Source organism: Channa argus, chromosome 21 (genome assembly GCF_033026475.1).
Source record: "Channa argus isolate prfri chromosome 21, Channa argus male v1.0, whole genome shotgun sequence".
Lineage (NCBI taxonomy): Eukaryota > Metazoa > Chordata > Actinopteri > Anabantiformes > Channidae > Channa > Channa argus.
The window spans coordinates 17,422,094-17,442,934 of NC_090217.1; the positions used below are offsets into that span (position 1 = coordinate 17,422,094).

At 40.0% G+C, this 20,841-nt stretch overlaps 1 protein-coding gene across 3 annotated transcripts in view; it reads right to left on the reverse strand.

Annotated features, from left to right (window-relative positions):
- Positions 1 to 20,841, reverse strand: part of LOC137106929 (EF-hand calcium-binding domain-containing protein 6-like) — a 56,635-nt gene that overhangs the window by 22,696 nt on the left and 13,098 nt on the right. For all 3 annotated transcript variants that reach the window (XR_010912036.1, XM_067491009.1, XM_067491008.1), the window contains exons 5-9: positions 5,464 to 5,600; positions 3,905 to 4,023; positions 878 to 1,011; positions 334 to 482; positions 70 to 171 (exon numbers count right to left, since the gene is read on the reverse strand). Coding sequence is in view for 2 of the 3 variants with exons in the window: in XM_067491009.1 (XP_067347110.1) it covers positions 70 to 171; positions 334 to 482; positions 878 to 1,011; positions 3,905 to 4,023; positions 5,464 to 5,600 (641 nt within the window). In the remaining variant the exon portion in view is untranslated. The remainder of the gene's footprint in view (positions 1 to 69; positions 172 to 333; positions 483 to 877; positions 1,012 to 3,904; positions 4,024 to 5,463; positions 5,601 to 20,841) is intronic.

Sequence of the window (20,841 nt, forward strand, 5' to 3'; positions counted from 1 at the left end):
CTGTAATGGATCGTCATTCTGTACAGACATGTCAAAAGGTTCTACCTTCGTACGTTCGACCAAACTGACCTGTTGATGTCAACCTCTGTGTCATCATCTTCTTTAACTGTGCTCATGAAGTGGCCTAAGAACTGTTTCCACCTCACTGGTCCAGTTGCCGTAACACCGTAACTGCATGCACACATATAATCCATACACATGCATGAAAAATACATTACACTGAATAGATGATAGCTAGATTGTAAAATGTAACGAGTGGAGGGCAGGGCAGGTTGAAGTAGTGTAGGCTGGTAAAAAGAGAAAGGAAAATAAATAAAGTATTGCTTTAGCTACCGGCTGGTCAGCTTCTGGAAAGAGTGAGGGTTCATGGGAAATATAAAGCTGCTGAGAACAGCCCTCAGGACATCCTGTGTTACGCAGCCAGAGCGGGTGGTGTCAAAGGCCTGCAGCGCTTGCCACACCGGAGTAGAGTTCATACACATCTAGTAGAAAGAAGAAGAACACAACATTGTACGGTACGTGCATTCATATTTTAAAGACAAGCCTGTCGCATTGTCTTCCTTTTTCTCAATCAGAAAAAGATGATTCATATCTGGTTTCAGTTGTCATGGAGAACATCCCAGTGCGAGACAAGAACCAGCCCCATCTTGCCGCCTTTCCCACAAATTAGCCGTGATTAACACACTAACTCAGGAGCTGATTTTTCTGGGCAAACATTTTAATTAGAAGTGTTCCCTCTGCTGTTCGCATTCTGACGCACCACTTAGAGCCAATTTACTCATCCGAACTTAAAGGGGATAATGCAGGGGAGAGGACCAGATGGTGACGTGCAAACAAGAGGAATAAAACACTCAAAGTCATTCAAAGATGTCTACACCTTGTCGTAGAAGAGAGTTTGCAGCTCCTCGTGTGGCTGGACTTGTGGTGCATCACAGGAGTCGGACTGAGATCGAGCTCTCTGCTGCTTCTGATTGATTGTCTCACATGGAGTTGTCCCTCGGCTGGACATCGCTATAAAAAACATGGAGAGTTATTCTGAATTCTAGTGTTTAAAATTCTTACAAGCAAGATTATAGGTAACATTTTACATAGAGGTGGCTTAGATATCTCTTTATTATTTATTGTTCTTCTTACTATTCTAGAAGAATGATGGCCTTTAAGTCAGTAGTCTATCACTTTAATCCAAACATGTCCACCAACACTGGATGCAATGCATTTATATGAAGACGTTCATACAGGGTGAATCCTCCTAAAGCTTATAATCCTCTGACATGCGGCTGAGAATATTGGACTTGAGTGAAATATCTAATAATAATATCCAACAACTTTCCTGTCAGCCTCTGCCTACTGAGTGATAATCAGTAAATATTAGAATGTTGTGTGGTAACATGGTAAGTATTAATTGCAAAACACACACCTGCAATTGTGAGACTCTGTGCATAAGTGTTGTTTGTGGGATAGAATATTTTAAAAATGTCCTTCAACAATTAATCTAATACTAAGTAAATTGGTCATTGTGATTGATGTCAGTAAAATTCGGAGGCCGATGTTGAGGGAAACTGAGTTGTTAAGGCAAAAGAGGCGAGTCTAGCAGTGAGTAGACAAATTTCTAAAAATTAAGACATGTCTATAATAACAGCAAGACAGTAATGACTCAACTACAGAAGCCAAGAATGACTGTGGATGCAATTATCTTTTTTATGCCAATTATCTTGTCATTGTCTCATTATCTGAGAAACTGTTTTTTTCGTAATAACTAGAGAATTTTTTTCTCTTATCTCCAGATAACAAAACCTACTTTCTGATAACAGGATAATTTATTAAAATTCAATTGAATGTCTCAGTTTCTACAAAGAAGAGGGGATGCCACACAGTGGTAAACATCGTCTTGTCCCAACTTTTTTGAGATGTGTTGATGCCATGAAATTTAAAATCAACTTTTTCTTTTTCTTTAAATGATACATTTTCTCAGTTTAAACATTTGATATGTTATCTATATTCTATTGTGAATAAAATATAAGTTTATGAGATTTTTAAATTATTTCCTTTTTTATTCACAATTTGTACAGTGTGCCAACCTTTTTGGAATTGGGTTTGTACAGTTATATGCAAAAGTTAGTGCCCCTTTATTTTTGAAAGACTTTTTTAAATAAACATAATATTCCATTATCTGAAATTAATTATTTCCAAAATAATTTATCAAGGGGATACAAACTACAATTTGTTTTCATTATTTTACTATAACTTGTTTTTATATACACTCTTTGACCATTTTGAAGGAACATTTGTACAATTTAATCTAGCTAACTAATTTTTCCCCTCCCCAGCTCTGCAGTGCTGGTCCAAGCCCGCTAAAAAATTGAGGAGCGCTGCGTCAGGAAGGGCATCCGGCGTAAAAACTGTGCCAAATCAACATGCGGACAATGATCCGCTGTGGCGACCCTGAACCCTGAACGGGATAAGCTGAAAGGAGAGTAGTACTAGTAATCTAGCTAACTAATTTATTCCCTTAATAAATGTATTAAAAGTTTACTTTAACTAATCTCATGCTATAGTTGTTTCTAAACAGCAGAAATTACAGCTACAATAATGAAATAATGACTTCAGTATGTATTATGAATAAAACCACGTTGTGAAGACGCACACACCTGCTCTCCAACACTTTTGGTTTTACCTTGTGAAAGCTGTTTGTCAGATGCTAAACCTAAATAGTGGATTTGTCCTTGGATATGTAAAGAAATTTTGCAAAATGTTTTTAGTAATTTCACAAAGAACTATTCAAAAATGTTCAGTTAGTTTTTGCGTTGCTAATGCCAGAGGAACGGAGGCTACCCCGAATATCACACGATGACCTCGCTTTGGAGGCTTGGTGGATTAATAATGCAGTTAAGTGATTAATTTTACTAGTAGTCTTTTGTACTGCAACCACAGTATGTCCACATTAAAGTTTGACATTTTTAGAAAATACCTAAATTAGCTTTTTTGAGCTGAGTTAAATGATCAGATTGTCTGTGTATCAAATATGGAGCTGGAGTTCTATAAAGTGTCTAACTCAAAAGTATAGTGTTCAGGAAAAGAAAAAAATGTCCTCACTGTGTACACTCTCCCCTAGCTGCTAGCACGTAGTTAGCATGGTAGACATGTAAAAGTCGTGGTTTTTTTACATTTACAGTGCAATCTATATTCAGTACCCCATGATGACAAAGTAAGCAAATGCACGAAAAGGAAAGAAAACGGAAATATCAACAGTATAAGTATTCAGACCCTCAGCTCAGTACTTTGTTGAAGCACCTTTAAAAACAATTACAGCCTCGAGTCTTTTTGGATGTGACGCGACAAAGCTGCGGACACTTTTTTTAGGGGATTTTCTGCCATTCTTTTTTTTGCAAATCGTCTCAAGCTCAGTCAGGTTGGATGGGGACTGTCAGTGGGCAGCCACTTTCAGGTCTCTCCACAGATGTTCAATGGGATTCAAGTCAGGGCTAAGGATGGGCCACACCAGGAACCTAAGCCAGTCCTCTGTTGTCTTGGCTGTGTGCTTAGGATTGTTGTCATGTTGGAGGGTAACTCTTCGGCCCAGTCTGTGGTTTTTATTGAGGATATCTCTGTACTTTACTCCAGTTGAGCTTTCCTTCAACCAGTCTCCCATTTCTGAAATTCATTTTTCACTTTGTCATTGTGCGGTACTGAGTGTAGATTCATGACAAATACTGAAAAAAAATGTGGTATCAGGCAGCAAGATAACAAAATTATAATAAGTGAAGGAGGCCTGAAAACATGCGCGAAAAATGCACTGTATTTGTGTTTCTTGCTGCCCCCCTCATTATATTATTATTATTAGTTTGTATATATATTACTTTCCTTTAATTTGTTGGTTACATTCTGAAATGTTCAGTCTTCATACCAAGCTTAGTGCAAACTGGAGCAATCTTAAAGTTATGGCTTTCAACAAGGCCTAGCTTTTCCAGGAACAGCTCGTACGAAATGGTGGCCTTGTTGTTGGGGCTGTAGTGATGCCATAACCTAGAAAAAGCAAACATATGTTAAAAAAAAAATGGTACACAGGTGTTTTCACAGGTGAGAAAGAATGTCACCCATATTTACCACAAGATGAGAAAAGGGGTCATGCTTTATGCTTTATCTGTTCTAGCATGCAGACAGAGTGTGTGTGTATGTGTGTGTGCGTGTGTGTGTGTGTGTGTGTGAGATAGAGAGACAGGGAGTGCTGTGCGCTAAAACCAATTAAAGTCATTGAAAATGAACCTGTCACACACAATCCTCAAGAGCCGCATCAAAAAAGTTGAGCAGCGTTTCTGGAGTGGATTTGACTGCAGGGTTTTAAAAGTTTTAAAAGTTAATTAGCTCCCTCTCATTGTGAGACAAAGACTGACCACAAAGTTAAGGCTAGTGATCTAGTCCTTCTTACTGCAGGAAATACTGCAAATAGTCTGGCCTATGACACACATGTACAACGCCAGTTCCAAAGAAGTTGGGACGATGCGTAAAATGTAAGTAATAACAAAATGCAATAATTGGCAAATCTCCAATATTATTAATAATAATAATATTAAACCAATATTATATTCACAATAGAACACATACAACATGTCCCATGTTAAAACTGAGACAGGCCTGATTCTCTACTGGACATCACTGCATGGGCGCAGGAATTCACTGTCTGTGAACATACTGTAGCTCACTGTGCAATCATCAAATGTAAGTTAAAAGTTGTATCATGCAAAGAAGAAGCCATATATGATAACGAACTGGCCTGACCTTTCCCCAATATTAGACATTTTGCGCATCATAAAACGAAAAGTCCAGCAACAAAGTCCCAGTATTGTTGAGCAGCTAGAATCCTGCATCAGACAAGAATGGGACAACATGCCTCTCCTAAAACTCCAGCAACCTCACTTTCCAGAAATTTACAGAGAGTGGAAACAAAAAAGAGAGGATGCTACACAATGGTAAACATTGTGCTGTTCTCGCTTTTTTGAGATGTGTTGCCGTCGTCAACTTAAAAATAAGCTAATATTTTACAAGAAATGGTAAAAAGTCTCAGTTTCACTGTTGATATGTTGTTTTTGTTCTATTGTGAAAAAAAATGAGTTAATTAGATTTGCAAATCATTGCATTCTGTTATGATTTAGCTTTTACACATCGTCCCAACTTTTTTGGAATTGAGGTTGTATGTGTATGCACACATTTTGAAAAGATGACTGGATATGAGCAATTTAACCTGCAAATTTCCAATGACAGGCCCAATTCTGCAGCGTTCGGTTTAACGGCGGCCTGCAAAAACACAGTTTCTTGCCACATTTAACATGTTTAACATGAATAAATTGTGAGTCATAGAGACAGAAATGATAGACAAAACTAAGATCAAAGCCATTTTTATAAAGAGTGGCCCTTGTGCTCTATGACTTGTGTCAAAATTCATCAGTTCAGTGAAACTAACCCTACCTCCGAAATTCCTTGTCTGTCAGGTGGATGCAGTAGTTATCCAGGATGCGGCGAAATTCGTGCTGCTGGACGTGTCCTTCTTGGTTGTAGTCAAACAGGCGGAACACTCTGATCACAGTTCTCAGGTTCCCTCCGATCTGCAGGGTTTACACACAGTGATTGACAGCAACACCACACTTCAGCAGTGCTTCTGAACTGGAAAATCATGAGCCTTGTTTCGCCGGAGCTTTCATCTCTGTGAACATTATTGACACGCCTGCCTTGATCTGTGGGAGCCTGGGCCCATTCCCCAAAGTGCTGAAAATGAGCTGACTTTACTTACAGGTGATTTGATCTAAACGATATGGAAGTCGCCAAAAAGCTATTTTCATTATATTTGTATATATAATTGTTTATTTTTTGGCTTATCCCGTGACTTCAGGGTCACCACAGCGGATCATTGCATGTTGATTTGCCACAGTTTTTACGCTGGATGCCCTTCCTGACGCAACCCTCCCCAATTTCTACCGGCACTGCACAGCTGTTGAGGGGAATGGGCTGTTGGGGGGTTCAGTGTCTTGCCCAGAGACACTTTGACATATAGCCAGCACAATAACTTATAAAAATTTATTCAGTTAAGAATACTTACATTTTTCTTCTTTTTTTCAGTATTTTTGCTTTTAATTTGAAAGTGTCACACAACAAAGATTCTTTGCAGACAGGAAATATGGCACGATGAAATGCAAAAAACATTTACTGGATTACCAAACTCTTTGCATATAATATATATGTATCTGTTAAATTCTCGTTTGAAGCATATCATTGTCTCTGTAGATACAAGTTGCTGTCTACAGTCTAAATCATCTCTAGATTACAAAAGTATGTCACATGACAACTTGACAGCTCATTAACTGCTGGGCTAATGAGAATGCTGGATTGTAAAAAAATGGTCATGGGCCAGGGAATGCAGAAACAGCTTTTACAGATCATAATGTGACACATTTTTTTTTTTTTTTAAATCAGTGCCATTCAGCGATTTCAGCTTCTCATACTCGGGGCATAGAGGTCTTTGATTTTATTTTTTCTCTTGTTTGCCAAAATAAAATAAAAATTCCCAAATTACTTTTTTAATTAAGTATTTCTGTATATATTTTTTCTCAAAGTGGTTTAGGATGGTGAAACCATCAACATCACTTTTTTATCCAAATTTATGATTTAGGACATTTCTGTTAAAATTGGAGAACTCGTCTTTGCGTGGGTCTGTAGCCTCACCAGCAGCTTGATCTTGTATCCACTCACCACTGATGGCTGGCTGTCTTTAGACAGTCAATATGATGCTTAAAGCTATAGTATGGCACTTTGGAAAACAGAAAACTGCAGTACAGAGATATTTGCTTCTCAAAGTGGTGATTGTTGTCCCCCAAGTGAAGAGCAACAACTTCACAGGGCCTTCTACCTGAAGGGATGTGCAGAACAGGGGGAAGCATAAAGGGTGAAGCTGTCAGAACAGGGACAGGGAGACCTGGTTGAGCAGCATGGACTGATTTTAAGTTCCATGCTACTGTTAGCTGAAGTAGATATAGCATGGAGACCCAAAAGTAATTTCAAATTGGTAAGAATTTCTTGTAGAAATATAGTAGCCGTAAATGTTGCTTTTCCAACATTTACGGCTGTAGCTCAGTTGGTGAGGCAGTTGTCCACAGACCACAGGGTCAGTAGTTTTCATCCCCATTCCCGACTATATGTTGAAGGGTCTCTGGGCAGGACACTGAACCCCTAACAGCACATCCCCAGCTGTGCAGTGCTAGTCCAAGCCCAGTAGAAACTGGCGAGGGTTGCATCAAGAAGGGCATCCGGTGTAAAAACTGTGCCACTGTGCAACCCTGAACTCACGGGATAAGCCGAAAAGCCCAAAAAAAAAAACAAAACAAAAAAAAAACTGCGTGTTTCTTAGAGCTATATTCACTAACATATATGCATTGTTTATTGCAGGCTGACTAGCTGTTGTTTTTCAGGCACAACTCTCGTGCATGTCCTCTTGTAAAATAAGACTCTACAACACAGCATATAATAAGCAGCATACACGTATTGCAATTGGGTGCTATTCTAGCTCATAGTACCAGCTTAACTTAACTTGACTAGTCTTTTGTGGTTTCCAATGGTCAAAACTAGTGATAGTATCTGGCTTGTTTTTCTCCTTCTCTTCTGTATTTCCCGACATTATAACTGAGAAGTGCAGAATCATCCAAAATGTTAATAATTCCTCATTACAACATTGGCCTTCTACATGCATGAACCTGCTCGTTACACCAGGATCCGACCAGCAGAGGACTGAGGAGCTACGGGCACAAAGACATCTGATGTATGTGTAATGTGGATCCCCCTCACACACTGGGAAACTGAATTATAATTGTTTGGATTAGGTTTAACATTGTTAAATCTCAGTCTTAGTCAGTCTGAGTGAGTGGCCAGCCAGATCCAGCCTGTCTCTCCTTCCGATGTCTCTGCCATGCACCAGCTCACTCCGTAGCTCCGGGGCGCCATGCTAACCACAAAGGAACAGGAGCAGAGATACTAAATATACCCCCAGTGACTCTTGGGTAATCAGAGTCTTCTGTCGCCCAGAGAAGTCTCTGTCTAATTGCACTCTGATTAGATGAGCTGCCATGTCTCTCAGTGGCATGGAAGGAGCCTCCCTCATGTGCTGTTACACTGACATTGTCTCTACGCTAAGACACAAATAGAGCAGATGGAGAAAAGTCATGCGAAATTCAAGATGTTGACCTCTAATATGTTACAGTTTGATGTTTCCTGCATCACACACCTAGTTTGTGTTTCAGTAATTCTACATCTTTAGTTCTCCTTCAAATTAGAGGGAAGGTGAGGTCTTGTACAGCTGTAACACTTCACTTTTTGGAATCTAACAACTTCAGCTACCGTGCAGTCGTCCTTACAAGCATGACAATTACCCTGCATTCACACTACCTTTCATTCTGACAGAGTCAGGGGGAAAGGGAAGAGGCGCTCCACAACAGCCCCTGTGTTTAAAAAAAGATCAAATGAAAGTGAATTTATTAAAGACAGATATAAATATGATTCTCTTCCCCCACTCCCTCCCTTTCCAACTTAGAGGATTCTGTGCTAATTAGAAATGTGTTAAAATCACAAAGGAGGGAGAGAGGAGATCATACGGTATTAATGAACAGAGACAGAGGGATATCATCCAATCTCCATCTCTATCTCCATCTCTCCCTCTGCACACACACACTCCCCCTCTCTCCTTTTATCTGCCATTGTTTCTCAATTCCCTTGCAAACTTTGTTTCCTTTTTATTCTTCCCCCTTTGTCTTTTCAGCTCTTGCCTTCCTTTGAATTTTTTCTCCTACAAAATTTTCTGATTATTTCGTTTTTATCTCCAGTGCCCCCTCCTCTTTGTGATTCTCTACACTCCCTCGTCCTTCGGCAGTGCCAGCGCTCCATTAGGCAGCTGTGTTCTGGTTGGCGTGGTTGGAGGCCTGGCGGTGTGCCGTACTCAGAGTGTCTCAACAGCCCTCATCCATCCGTCTGCCCACCCAGCCCCATGGTCCTTAATTAATGAAAGCTCTGTTGTTTTTGTTTACCGGCCTGTTTTATGTTAATTCCGCGAGCCCTGTGTGCGTGCTTGTCCTCGTTGTCTGTTTGACACTGAAGAAGGACGGGCAGAGGGAGGACCCCCTCAGCTGATTAGTATGAGCTCAACAGCCTTGACCCAAAATCAGGTCTGATAGCCATTTGATGAGTGTATCCCCTGCATTTTTCCTCTTACTGATTGGCGAACATTAAACGGTCTGCTCATTCAAGTTACAAAACAAAACTAGCATTATCATTATTTCCCGTGTTCTTCCTTTATGCAAATACTGTAGCTCTGAATATCGCGTCTCCACACAGACGAGATTCTCATTACATTAGGTTGTCCACAAACTTCTGGAAGAATGATTACATCAAGTGTAAATGTTTGTTTCCTAAAAAGGAAATTTACCTTTAAAGTTTACTGGACACCTAAACTATCGTTGAGTGAAACCTTGAAAAAATTCACCATCTACTCTTTAGTTTAGTTACTCATTGCAATTCCAATGGATTTCAATCGTGAGATCACTGCTGACTGGCATATTCTCAATATCAACAGTAGCTGGGTATTGTGATATTTACAGCCATCTGAAAAGGTGAAAGTAATTAAGCACAAACATATCAAATCATTAAATTATCCAGGACACTCCTAAGTTTGTGTGAACAAACATTGAGCAAACTATTTGAAGACATTTTAACCGCATTGTTTTGGAAGCGGAAATCTCAGAGACAGATATCTCAAAAGCTGGACAAATAAAACTAAGGATTAGGCTGGGAACATACTTCCAGAAAATCCAATTTTGGACCCAGTTTGCCCCTTCCGACAATTGGGGACTTAATTATATATAGGACAGTAGGGAAAATATTGAGCTGCATCTTCTCATTTTAAGCAGTGCTGTTGCTGCATTTACAGATTTCAGCTTCACTAAAAATAATTATTTTATAAGGAACATGTTGGTGAATAAAGTGTCTCCAGTGTTTGTACTCCAAGACTGTTTTTGACAGAAACTGACATTATGATGCCGTACACCGTGACTTTTTAAATATAACATCATAATTTGTTAAGTAGATCATGAAAGACACAGTTGTTCAGATTTTCTCAACAAATGTGATGAAAAAATTGTGATGACTAAACAACTGGCTCAGTGTCAAAACAGCAGGTCTCACTGGGTGTTCCCAGACATCAGTTCAATTCAATTCAACCTTATTCATATAGCGCAAATTCACAACAAAGTCATCTCAAGGCACTTTACAGAATAAAGTCAAGACTATAAAAATAATAGAGAGAACCCAACAATTCCACCTTGAGCAAGCCCTCGGCAACAGTGGAGAGGAAAATCTCTCCTTAATGGAAGAAACCTCCACCACAACCAGGCTCAGGGTGGGCAGCCATCTGCCTTGACTGGTTGGGGTGAGTGGAAAGTGAAGAGTGAAAAGAAAAAGAGCAACAAAAGCAACAACAAAACATCGGGCAGATTGCAGTGGTCAATACCAAAGGTGGTCCAGTGAACCAGTGAACCTGCAAAATGGTCATGGGCACCCAAGGCTCACGAAGGTCCCCCATCTGATCTGATCCCACAGAATAGCTACACAATCCCAAACTACTGAAAATTTTAATGCTGGCTATGATCTACATGTGGCAGAACATACAGTCTGCTGCTGGTCAGAGTCCATCGCTGATCACTGCCAAAACAACTACAATGGGCACATGGGCATAAGAGCTGGATCATGGATCAAGTAGAAACAAAAGAAGGTGGCCTGATCTGATTAATCAAGTTTCCTTTTACATCATGTGTTATTCTATTGTGTTATTCACCCGAGGAAGACGTGGCACCATGATGCACTATGAGAGCCTGACCTATGGAGACCAGACTTTATAACTTACAGGACTTTGTTGCCAGATACCAGAGGACACCCTCAGAGGTATTGTCTGTTTTGGCATGCAGAGGGGGACTTACACAATTATAGGCAGAGGTTTTTCATGTTGCGACTCATTATTTGGGTGAATTGACCATTTAATGCCACTTTGGGTTATTGACCATTTGCTGCAACGCAGTGCTCTGACTCCTTTACTTACTTACTGCAGTAAACGTGGAAAGTTTCATGTCGCGCAGGTTGACAACTGCTACATTTAATCACCTGACCTCTAGGTTTATTCAAGTATCTGATTAAATCTACGATCTATTTGACCAATCCTGTCTCATAAAAATTACGTGGCTATACAACTAAACTGCGATCGCGATTACAATATTGTAGCAAACTGACTAATGACTTGAATTATTATGTTCGGATGCAACGTATTTTCTGACCCTAATCGGCTCCTGTACCTGCCTAATCACAACCATAAAATGGTTTAATAATGCTCAAGTTACACAAACCTTTGCTGCTAGGTTGGATAATTTGGGGAACAAAAATATATGGTCTTATATGTTCAGTATCCACATTTTTGCAACTCACCATTAACTTTAACTTTAACTGTATTCTCATTAGATTTACAGGAAACTTAATGTGGTTGGAATTACATGCCGTTTAGCTGTATGGGAACATAATCTTTAGGAGACTGGGTTGATCGGACAGAGGTGGAAGAACACAAGAGACCTGCTCCTGCAGCTGTCTCACCAACATCAAGATCATCATTAAACACAGACTAGTATGCTTTCTGTGGGTGTTAATTAATAAGTGAACGTGACATGACATGATATTCAAAGTGGCCCGAACTCACCTGTTTAAATACAGAGGATAATCTTTAATGACTTGTTAAGCTTGAAACCTTCTCAGTTGGGCTTAATTAGACTGATGATTAATTACTACTGAGATGTTTGCACTTCCAGCCCCCTACCTCTACTAAAGTATGTTTGTTTGACTTGGCAATTGCACAGCAAGTAAAAGGGGCTGTAATTGTACACTTTTTTTCTTCTGTCCTTAAGAGACAAAGTGATGAAATCTGTGCTCATAATCACTAAAACCAGCAAATAAAATTTCAAACGAAAGAAAAAAATCAAGCCAAAACTATTAGAGAACATGACAGGATGATGACTGGGTTAAAATAAATATGTAATTTAAGAAACTAATCCTCATATGTCAGCACTATCTCTCACAAGTGATACATTTCTGACATGATTGCTCTCACAGAAAAAGCTGCATCGCTGTGTTTTCAGTCGAACAGTGCTGACTTGTAAACTTTGCGTGATGACAAGGCTTTAAAAGACACTCAGTGCTCCTCTCTCTATCAGCCAGAGCTCTGCTCTAACCTTTCCTGTCACTGTAAATTATAGGAAGGAGAAGAGCAGAGGGATGGGACAGGGATGAAAGGGGGAGATGTGGAGGGGGGGGACTGAGAGTCGGAAGGGAATGAAGGGAGTAGTCAGGTCACAAATGGGAGCAAAGGAGGAGAAACCAGACAGAGGGAGCAGGAAGAGAAGAGAAAAGAGAGAAAGGCAGAAGGAGATCAGACAGCGATCATCGGAGAGCAGAGAGATTAACTTTCTTTTGTCTGTCAATTAGAGGGCTAATTTCTCTCTGGTTGGGCTCCAGAGTGCTAGAGACAGGCAGCATTAAAGTGGAGCTCAGAGGGATAACAAGGGGCTCTGGGACCATTCTGCTGCTGTCATTCCCTATCCAAACATTAGAATTACAAAGGCACTACATAACCTAAACAACATGGAGGGTCTGCAATGAGGGGCTTGCACAAATGCTCAAGCTGTGACTCCTGAAACATTATACAGTGGAACCCCATTTTAAAGACATGCACTACAGGGATTCCCCATATGGGCTGTGTTGAGAGTGACTGCAGTCCCCGAAAGTATTGGAATGACATTGTCTTTTGTAGTTGCTGAACACTGAAGACGTCAGGTTCCAAGATGAAATGATAGATGAACCCACATAAATAAAACTGTCCCTTTTATCAGATTATTCTAATTTTAAGCGAGCAAAAGTGTTGGAGAGAAAAGAGACTTTTTAACAAATTGTATTATTGAAAGCTTGGTCCTGGTCACATCAAGAACCCAGTCAGACCCCCACCTTGCCATCATTTCTGACTTGGTACATTTTACTCAAAAAGGTCTTGTATTTGGCATCTGTGCTCCACATGAGCATACTGATGATGTTAGGAAGCACCCACTCCCTGCAGAAACATATAATGAACATTCTGGAAGTTTTTGTTTAGCTGCCAAAAAGTTGTCAAGTTTGAAATTGTTAAAATAATAACAGTTGGCTTCAAATTCTGAAAAACCTGTGCCAGTGCTTAAGTGCGGTGCATGCTTCAAAAGAAACACTTTTATCTGGAGTATGAGTCGGCAGAATCTTAATCTTTAATTGGATAGAGGTAGTGAAGAGTGAAACAATCATTTGTTCATTTTGAATGCATTTATGCAGTGTCAAATGATTTAGGTGTTTAAAATATAGATGACATTTTTTTTTATTGTTTTGGGGTCTCCATTATAAAGTTGGAACCTGATACAGTAGTTTAAAGCGTATTAATATGTATTTTTTTATTATTATTCAATATTCATTCATTATTCACTATTCATTCAATAGTAGTCATAGTAGTAGTTAAACAAAGTACCGAAGATAATAGAGTACTTATGTTTTTCAGTTTTCCAGAACTTAAATTAAATGGCAGGTCCAGACAGCGAGAGACAGGGATTAAAATGACAGAACACACTGATACATCACGAAATAAACAGGAATTTGATTGAATGTTGCCACAGTCTCAGTTGAGTTGTCATATTACACAATTCAGTCAGAAAAGCTGATTCTTCACTTTGATGGCTAATGAGATTGTCATGGGTCTGGACGTTTAAAAAATGTTTTTCTCAGAGATTTAATTTGCTGAAAATAGATATTCTGGCACAGACAGTGTTGTAACTTTATTTTGACCCAAACCACAATTTTCTCTCCAAACCTAACCAACTTGTTTTTGTTGCTATACATATGTATAGTTTTGTAGCTGACATTGTCGCCCTGCAGTAACAATATGATTGTCCAGCACATGATATCACATGACAAAAACCTACTGAGCTGACTAGCAGGCAGATCAGGAACCATCCGTCCATTATCTGTAAGCACTTATTCTGGTCATGCTCACGAGTGGCTGGAGCCCATCCAAGTTGTCATCGGGAAAGAGGTCCACCCTGAACAGGTCTCCAGTCTATCTCAGGGCCAACACAGAGAGACATACACAGACAGACACCCATTTACACTCGCATTCACACATACGGACAATTTAGAGTCACCGATTAACCTAACATGCATGTCTTTGGACTGTGGGAGGAAAACGTAATACCCAGAGGACACCCTGACATGATTTAAAGGCCTAATAAGATCAGGCACAGGTGAATTAACATGAATATTTTTTTTAATTACAGAACAAAGTTCATGCAGTTTCAACATCGTCTAAAAAAAGTGATAATGTAGCCACTTGTTACTTTATCGTACCTCCACCTTAAATTGCTATTTCCCATTTCTGCTTGTCATATGTACAAAAAGAAAGGGGGGATGAACAAAATTTCCCAAATTAATTATTTTATTAAAACAAATTGTAACCAAATAATAAAATACGTGTTTTAATGTGACTGATTAGCAAGCAACAGCTATTCCCCCACTTCATGCTCTATCTCTATATTTACACCACAAACATAGCCCATGTTCACAAACCACTTTGTGATACAAATTAATAATAGAAAAATGCAACTAGTTTTTAGGAATCCACATGAATGTTGAATCCCTGTTACACTGTCTCGTGTATGTAAGCAGATTTAACGCCACAATGACACAAGTAATATAAAAACAAGAAGAGTGTGTGTGTGTCCTCATGCACACATTGTTATGATCTTAATTGAATATTGATAAGTGAGGCGAGCACACGGGGTAAACAGCTGTGACTGGTACTTCATCATATGCATGTGTGCATGACTCATTATCAGGCCCAGCTGCTCTTCCGAGACAAGTCATCAGACAGTGATCGTACACACAAACACACACATACACTCACACTTATTACAGTAATTGACAAACAATTTTGACAGAGATCAAAGTTGCCAAAACTGAACACTGCAGAGAGGGAGTCTCCTGTGGCTTTGTTGTTTGTTCAGTAAACAGGCTTCTGAATATTTCATTTATTTATCGCAACTTTCTCTAACACACAGCCTCAGAAGGGTCACTACCTGGGTAGGCATCTTCCTGTTGCCGTGACAACCGAACACATCACCTTAGTAACATAAGTCAGAGACAGCTTTTATTGAGATGGATTTAGAAATGACTGGCATTCGTTTGGGTGGAAGGAAGCCTTAAATGTAGAGGCTTTAAAGTTGCATCACAAAGTCTCTTAGCAACCACACTTGCTGCCATGATGTAGGTTCACTGGAGAATTGGCTCTGCATGAATTCTGGCTAAATGTACTGATGGAAAATGTTAAATGCAAACACTACAGCAAAATTAAGGAAGTGAAAAGGGTAAAAGTTAAAAGCAAAACATTGTGTGTTTGAAGCCAGTGAGGCTCTGACTGCAAATTTTTCAATGTTATCGCATGTGACCTGCTGTTACACTATGTCCCATACGACCCACAGATACATTTGTTGAAGGAGTGGTCCCTTTTCAGCAAGTGTTGAAATTGCTCCCATTTGGCACCAGGCAACAAGAAGATCCCTGCCATCTCTTACAATGACACCAAACTGATGTCTAGCATTACACATTTTTTCATCCTAAACACTTAGAAAACACTGGATTGCAACTATCTCATCAAAAGCTAAAATTCTGGAACACGTGATATATGCATCAAGCTTTCAGTGGCTCACTGGGAGCCTTAACCGTAACACGTTCCAGTTGGTGCATCAGCAGTGTTGGCCATATCACTGTCCATAAAACCCTGGCCTCCAACTAACATCCCTATTTTTATGCCATACCAAGTACAGTAAGAGGCTCATTCTGCAGCCTCCACCAGCTTCTATAGTTCTCTCGTTTCTTTTAATAGTTCCAGGATTGTCTGCATCTTCACATCAGTTGCACTAGAAATTATCTGCATCCAGCCTCATCTGTTAATAGTCAGCTCATCAGTCTGTTTGTACAATCCTGGATCACTTCCTGGTATGTTGTGGTTTTTCTCTTAACATCTTAACCACATCCTTTTCTTCCCATGGGACAGTTAAGTCAATGAGGATGTTCTTTCTTTCCTGCTCTGACCACATGACCAAGTCACACCTCATGAGTGACCGAATTAGCAGTGGGAACTGGTCATCATGTGGAGAAACAGGCAGTGAAAAGCAGATGGACTCAGTGAAATATTATTTTATCACTCAGTAGAATTAAATAGGCCATGTTAAAACATGTTATAGGCAACATATCATACATTCTACAACCATTCGTGACTTGCAACAGCTCACATGTCAATATCTTGATAACATTAACAAAAACATTAAAAACTAAACAAACAAAAAAAGATCCTCACGAGATAGAAAACAATACAACAAACATTATAAGGGCATTAGAACAAAGGAGAATGTCAAGACAATCAAAATGGTCTCATAGTTTACATGGGATCAAAGATTCTGTCAGGATTAACTTCACTGCAGGCTTTTATTTTGCAGTCTCTTCTTGCTTGGTCCCTTCAAGTTCAAGCTGCAGTTTCACCTGCTCTCATTCTCTTGCTTATATACCTCCTGAGTTCCCTTAACAATCTGCCAGATTGTCTGCGTACTCACTGCGACTTTCCGTCCAATAAAATGTTTAACCGTGCACAGTTCTGAGAACGCTCAAGTTTTAAGACCTGAGCCCAGAATTAAAGGACTTATGTTGTCTTAATGCACCTTTTGTTGTTGGAGTATTACTACAGTGTTACTAGGTAGATTTTGGATTCTTTTTTACTTCAGGAATTGGATAATCCCCATTGCTGTGACCCATGTGCTCACCACCAGGGCGGTTTCTGTACTACAGATACAGACCACTGCATCTTTCTCAGGGATTTCCCCACCACTGTTTCATATCCACTTGTCAAGTCACTCATTATCGAAGCATCATAGGACCCATCTCCACTGCCAAGACCATCCTCCACTTTTCCCCATAGCCACCTGCCTCGCCTCCAGATTCACTGCCACTGTAACCTACCACTTATGGATCCAATTAATCAATTAGAGAGCTTAGAGAAAAGAGAACATTTCTCTAGGTGGTGAAGCAGTCCTAGCATGCCATCAACTGTTACATGCAGCTCTGATGATTACATTTGTCAAATGATAGATGTTTCAAGAATGGACCAGTCTGGTGTCCTCCCAAGCTGAAATGGAACTATGTGCAATAAGTGGGGAGTTGGGAAGTTCTCTATATGAAATAAGAGTCCGTCCATTATCTGCTGACCCTGTTCAGGGTGGTGGGAGGCTGCAGTCTATCCCAGGTGTCATAGGTTGAGAGATGGGGTACACCGTCTTCAGTCTGTCTCAGGCCAAACAAAGAGAGACATACGCAGAACATGCAAACTCGACACAGAAAGGCAGCAGACAGGCAAGGAGGTCAAACAATTCTAACTACTCAACCCCACTGTGCTGCCCTCAAAAGTGAGATAAGTTTATTCATAAAGCTAATATAATCCTGGCCATCAGATTAACAAGGAACATGAAGGAAGCTAAGATTTAAAGATCAGTTTACTACTACTAAGCCTTAGGTTTAGCATAGGACTTTTTTTTGACTCCACATGTTTAACCAGGTCTTGAACATTGTCCTCATTTACAAAACTATTCTTCAGCTTCAGTAACTTGCTCAAGTGTAGATAGTGATCCTTGGATTTTATTTAGGTTAGACTGGATTATATCCCTTTTTTCTATCAAAATTTCCTGCAAAGTGAGACCTATTACTTGTTCAATGTGCCCATCGCCACCAAGAAGCATATGACAGTAGCTGCAAAATGCAAAAGGACAAGTAGACCTACAACTTAGATTTAGCAAATGTATTAGGTTGCATGAAAAGCTAGGACTCTGTGAAGTTGGCATAACAAGGCAGACAAAGTGACACACCATGATGGTATGTTGCACACTTTCAAGCACCACTGTGGTTTTACTATAACTGTATTAAGACCTTGACATAAAGTTGATGGGTTGGTCAGCGTGGGGTACTATGACATCTTTAGTAGGCCTGTCTGCAGACAAGCTGATTGCCTTATTGTATTGTTGCTTGAAGTGAAACATGGAGCTGGTTTAAGACAAGTAGCAGAAAAAATATAACGAATGGCATGATGTAAAAAGAGGAGGACATGGATGGACTTCAAATCAGTGGGTATTGTCATGACTGAAAGATGTGGGCTGGGAGATTTTTTTTTCCTAAATACAGCCCACACAGAAATATAGGCTTCAGCACACACGCACGCACTCACGCACGCACACACACACGTATATATGACATGAGGATAAGGACAGCTTTGACAGCCCTCAGGTCTTCATTTATGCACAGACAGGATTTGCTAAATTTCCTGCATTTCACAACAACATCAACAGCCTGTTTTAATATGTGGAACACAAGCAGCACAAATCCACAGTCAATTCTGTCATGCTTCCTACAGAGTACCTCAATTCTGCCAGAGCTGCCTCACACAGCTGCTGCCACATGAATCATCCCCTCACACACACACACACACGTTAGTTTCTAGAGTATCTGATTCATTTTTTAAAGTTTAGTGTGATAAGATGTGACTTAGCAGCATTAATAGGTGTTAAAGCGAGAATATACTCTCAGTTGTTCTCATAGTAGCATCGTTCCGATTTGTTCAAGGCTTGTAGGAAGTCATGCAGCATGCTGGTCACTAGGAGGGGTTCATGTTTATTGACTTTAGCTGAATCCACAAGATCATAATTTTGTTTGTCTGCATATATATTTTGAGCAATTGCAGCATCTCTAAACACACTGTCATGAAAATAAAGTTTTCACACGCGAATAGTGATCATATTAGGTATGTTCAGTGCAGTGAATATGCTTTTAGTATTCTGGTGGACTACACTACAGATTTAAGGTTCCATCTCTGCATTATGTGAATTATAGACATTTCTAAATGACCAGCAATATCATTGTTTCTACATAAGTTTGAAGAAAGCTGTTTGGTCCCCTCTACTAAGGGTTACATTTAAAAATACACTGCATTTCATAATTTAATGAATTTGTTCTTGGTTAAAGCCTAATTGTTACAACCCATGCCTGGTGGGTCATTAGTGGGGGGCTGGTGGTTCAATGGTTAGAGCATCGGGTGGGAATACATAAGGCTGCAGGATGAAATCCCAGCCCGCCTTGCCTAGCCACCAAGGTCCACCTGGGTGCCAGTCCCGAGCCCGAATAAAAACAGGAGGGTTGCGGCAGAAAGGGCACCCAGGCTGAAAACTCATGCCAAATCAAAATGCAGAACATGTTCTGCTGTTGATCTTTGGTTACACCACATGCCACATGGTTTCAGCCTGATCAGTATATTATTATTGCACAGCTTTAGATAATGACGCAACTATTTGATGCCACATGAATACCATGACATGCTTTGTTAAAGTTGTGAGAACATCATGGTTTACTTGACTTAATCCAAAAACACAACCGGTTTAGAGTTAAAGCAGACCGTGCTGACGCTTAGTGTACCCATTTGCATCAGTGATTGCTGCTAGGAGCTTTCAGTATAGTACAATGAGAACCCAGACACTTCAATATTTTGTGTTCTCTCCCGTAGTTGTCTTTGTCCTCCTCTGTCCCCCTCTCTCTGTCCCTTTCTGCAGGTGTCCCCGGCTTTGAAGCTGTGTGTTTTCCAGCGTGCAGCTACTGGTCCTACCAACCTGCTCGATGTTTTGTTGTTGCTTTTTGTTGCTCTGTTCTTTTCTCTCTTCACTTTCCACTGACCCCAACCGGTCAAGTAAGATGGCCGTCCACCCTGAGCCTGGTTCTGCTGGAGGTTTCTTCCGTTAAAGGGAGTCTTTCCTCTCCACTGTTGCCTATGGCTTGCTCCAGGGGGAATTGTTGGGTTCTCTCTATACATCTTTATAATCTTGAATTTGTTCTGTAAAGTGCCCTGAGATGACTTTGTGGTGAATTGGCGCTATATAAATAAAGTTGAATTGAATTGAATTGAAATTGAATTAATCCCTAGTGATGAATGGGTCAGAAACAACCCATGAACCATCATAGCACAGGTCTGCCATACATGGCTTATTCTGACTGAGTCAGCATTATCTTGCTTAATTAACACTGGGTGTCCAGGAAAACCCGTATCAAGACACTAGTTATCAAAAGGTTTTGTTAAGCTTTTTTTTTCCCACCTTCAGGCTACAAAAACATTCATGCGTCATCATTTTCTGCATTCATCATTGTCAATTTACTGTCACTTTAAATGCCTTATTCTGGTTTCACTGACCTTTACAGTCAGTATCTTGCCTGAGGAGCCTGATTTACCATATACTAGGGCAGCCTGCAGTTACTGAGGTACTGTAAATAACTTTGTCAAAATAGGACAATTGATCCACAAGATGTGATTTACCATCTCATTCTGCCTACAAGTCCTTCCTCTCTTGTGTAGTCTCTATCAGTGTAGCTTGCCACTGGCCAGTGATGCAAAACCAAATATCAAAGTTTATCAAAGCTGAACTTGATTGATACAAATTTATTTTGCACGCCAGAGTCATTTTAACCCCTAGGCATTGTTAAGGTTCGATGCCTAGAGCACTACAGAGATAAAGAAACATTTAACTTATATGGGGGGATTGGACATCTGCCCTTAATAGATGTTAATAGGGAGCTGACAGGAAGTAGAAACATGGGGCATGTCAAAGGTCCTAAAACACATTT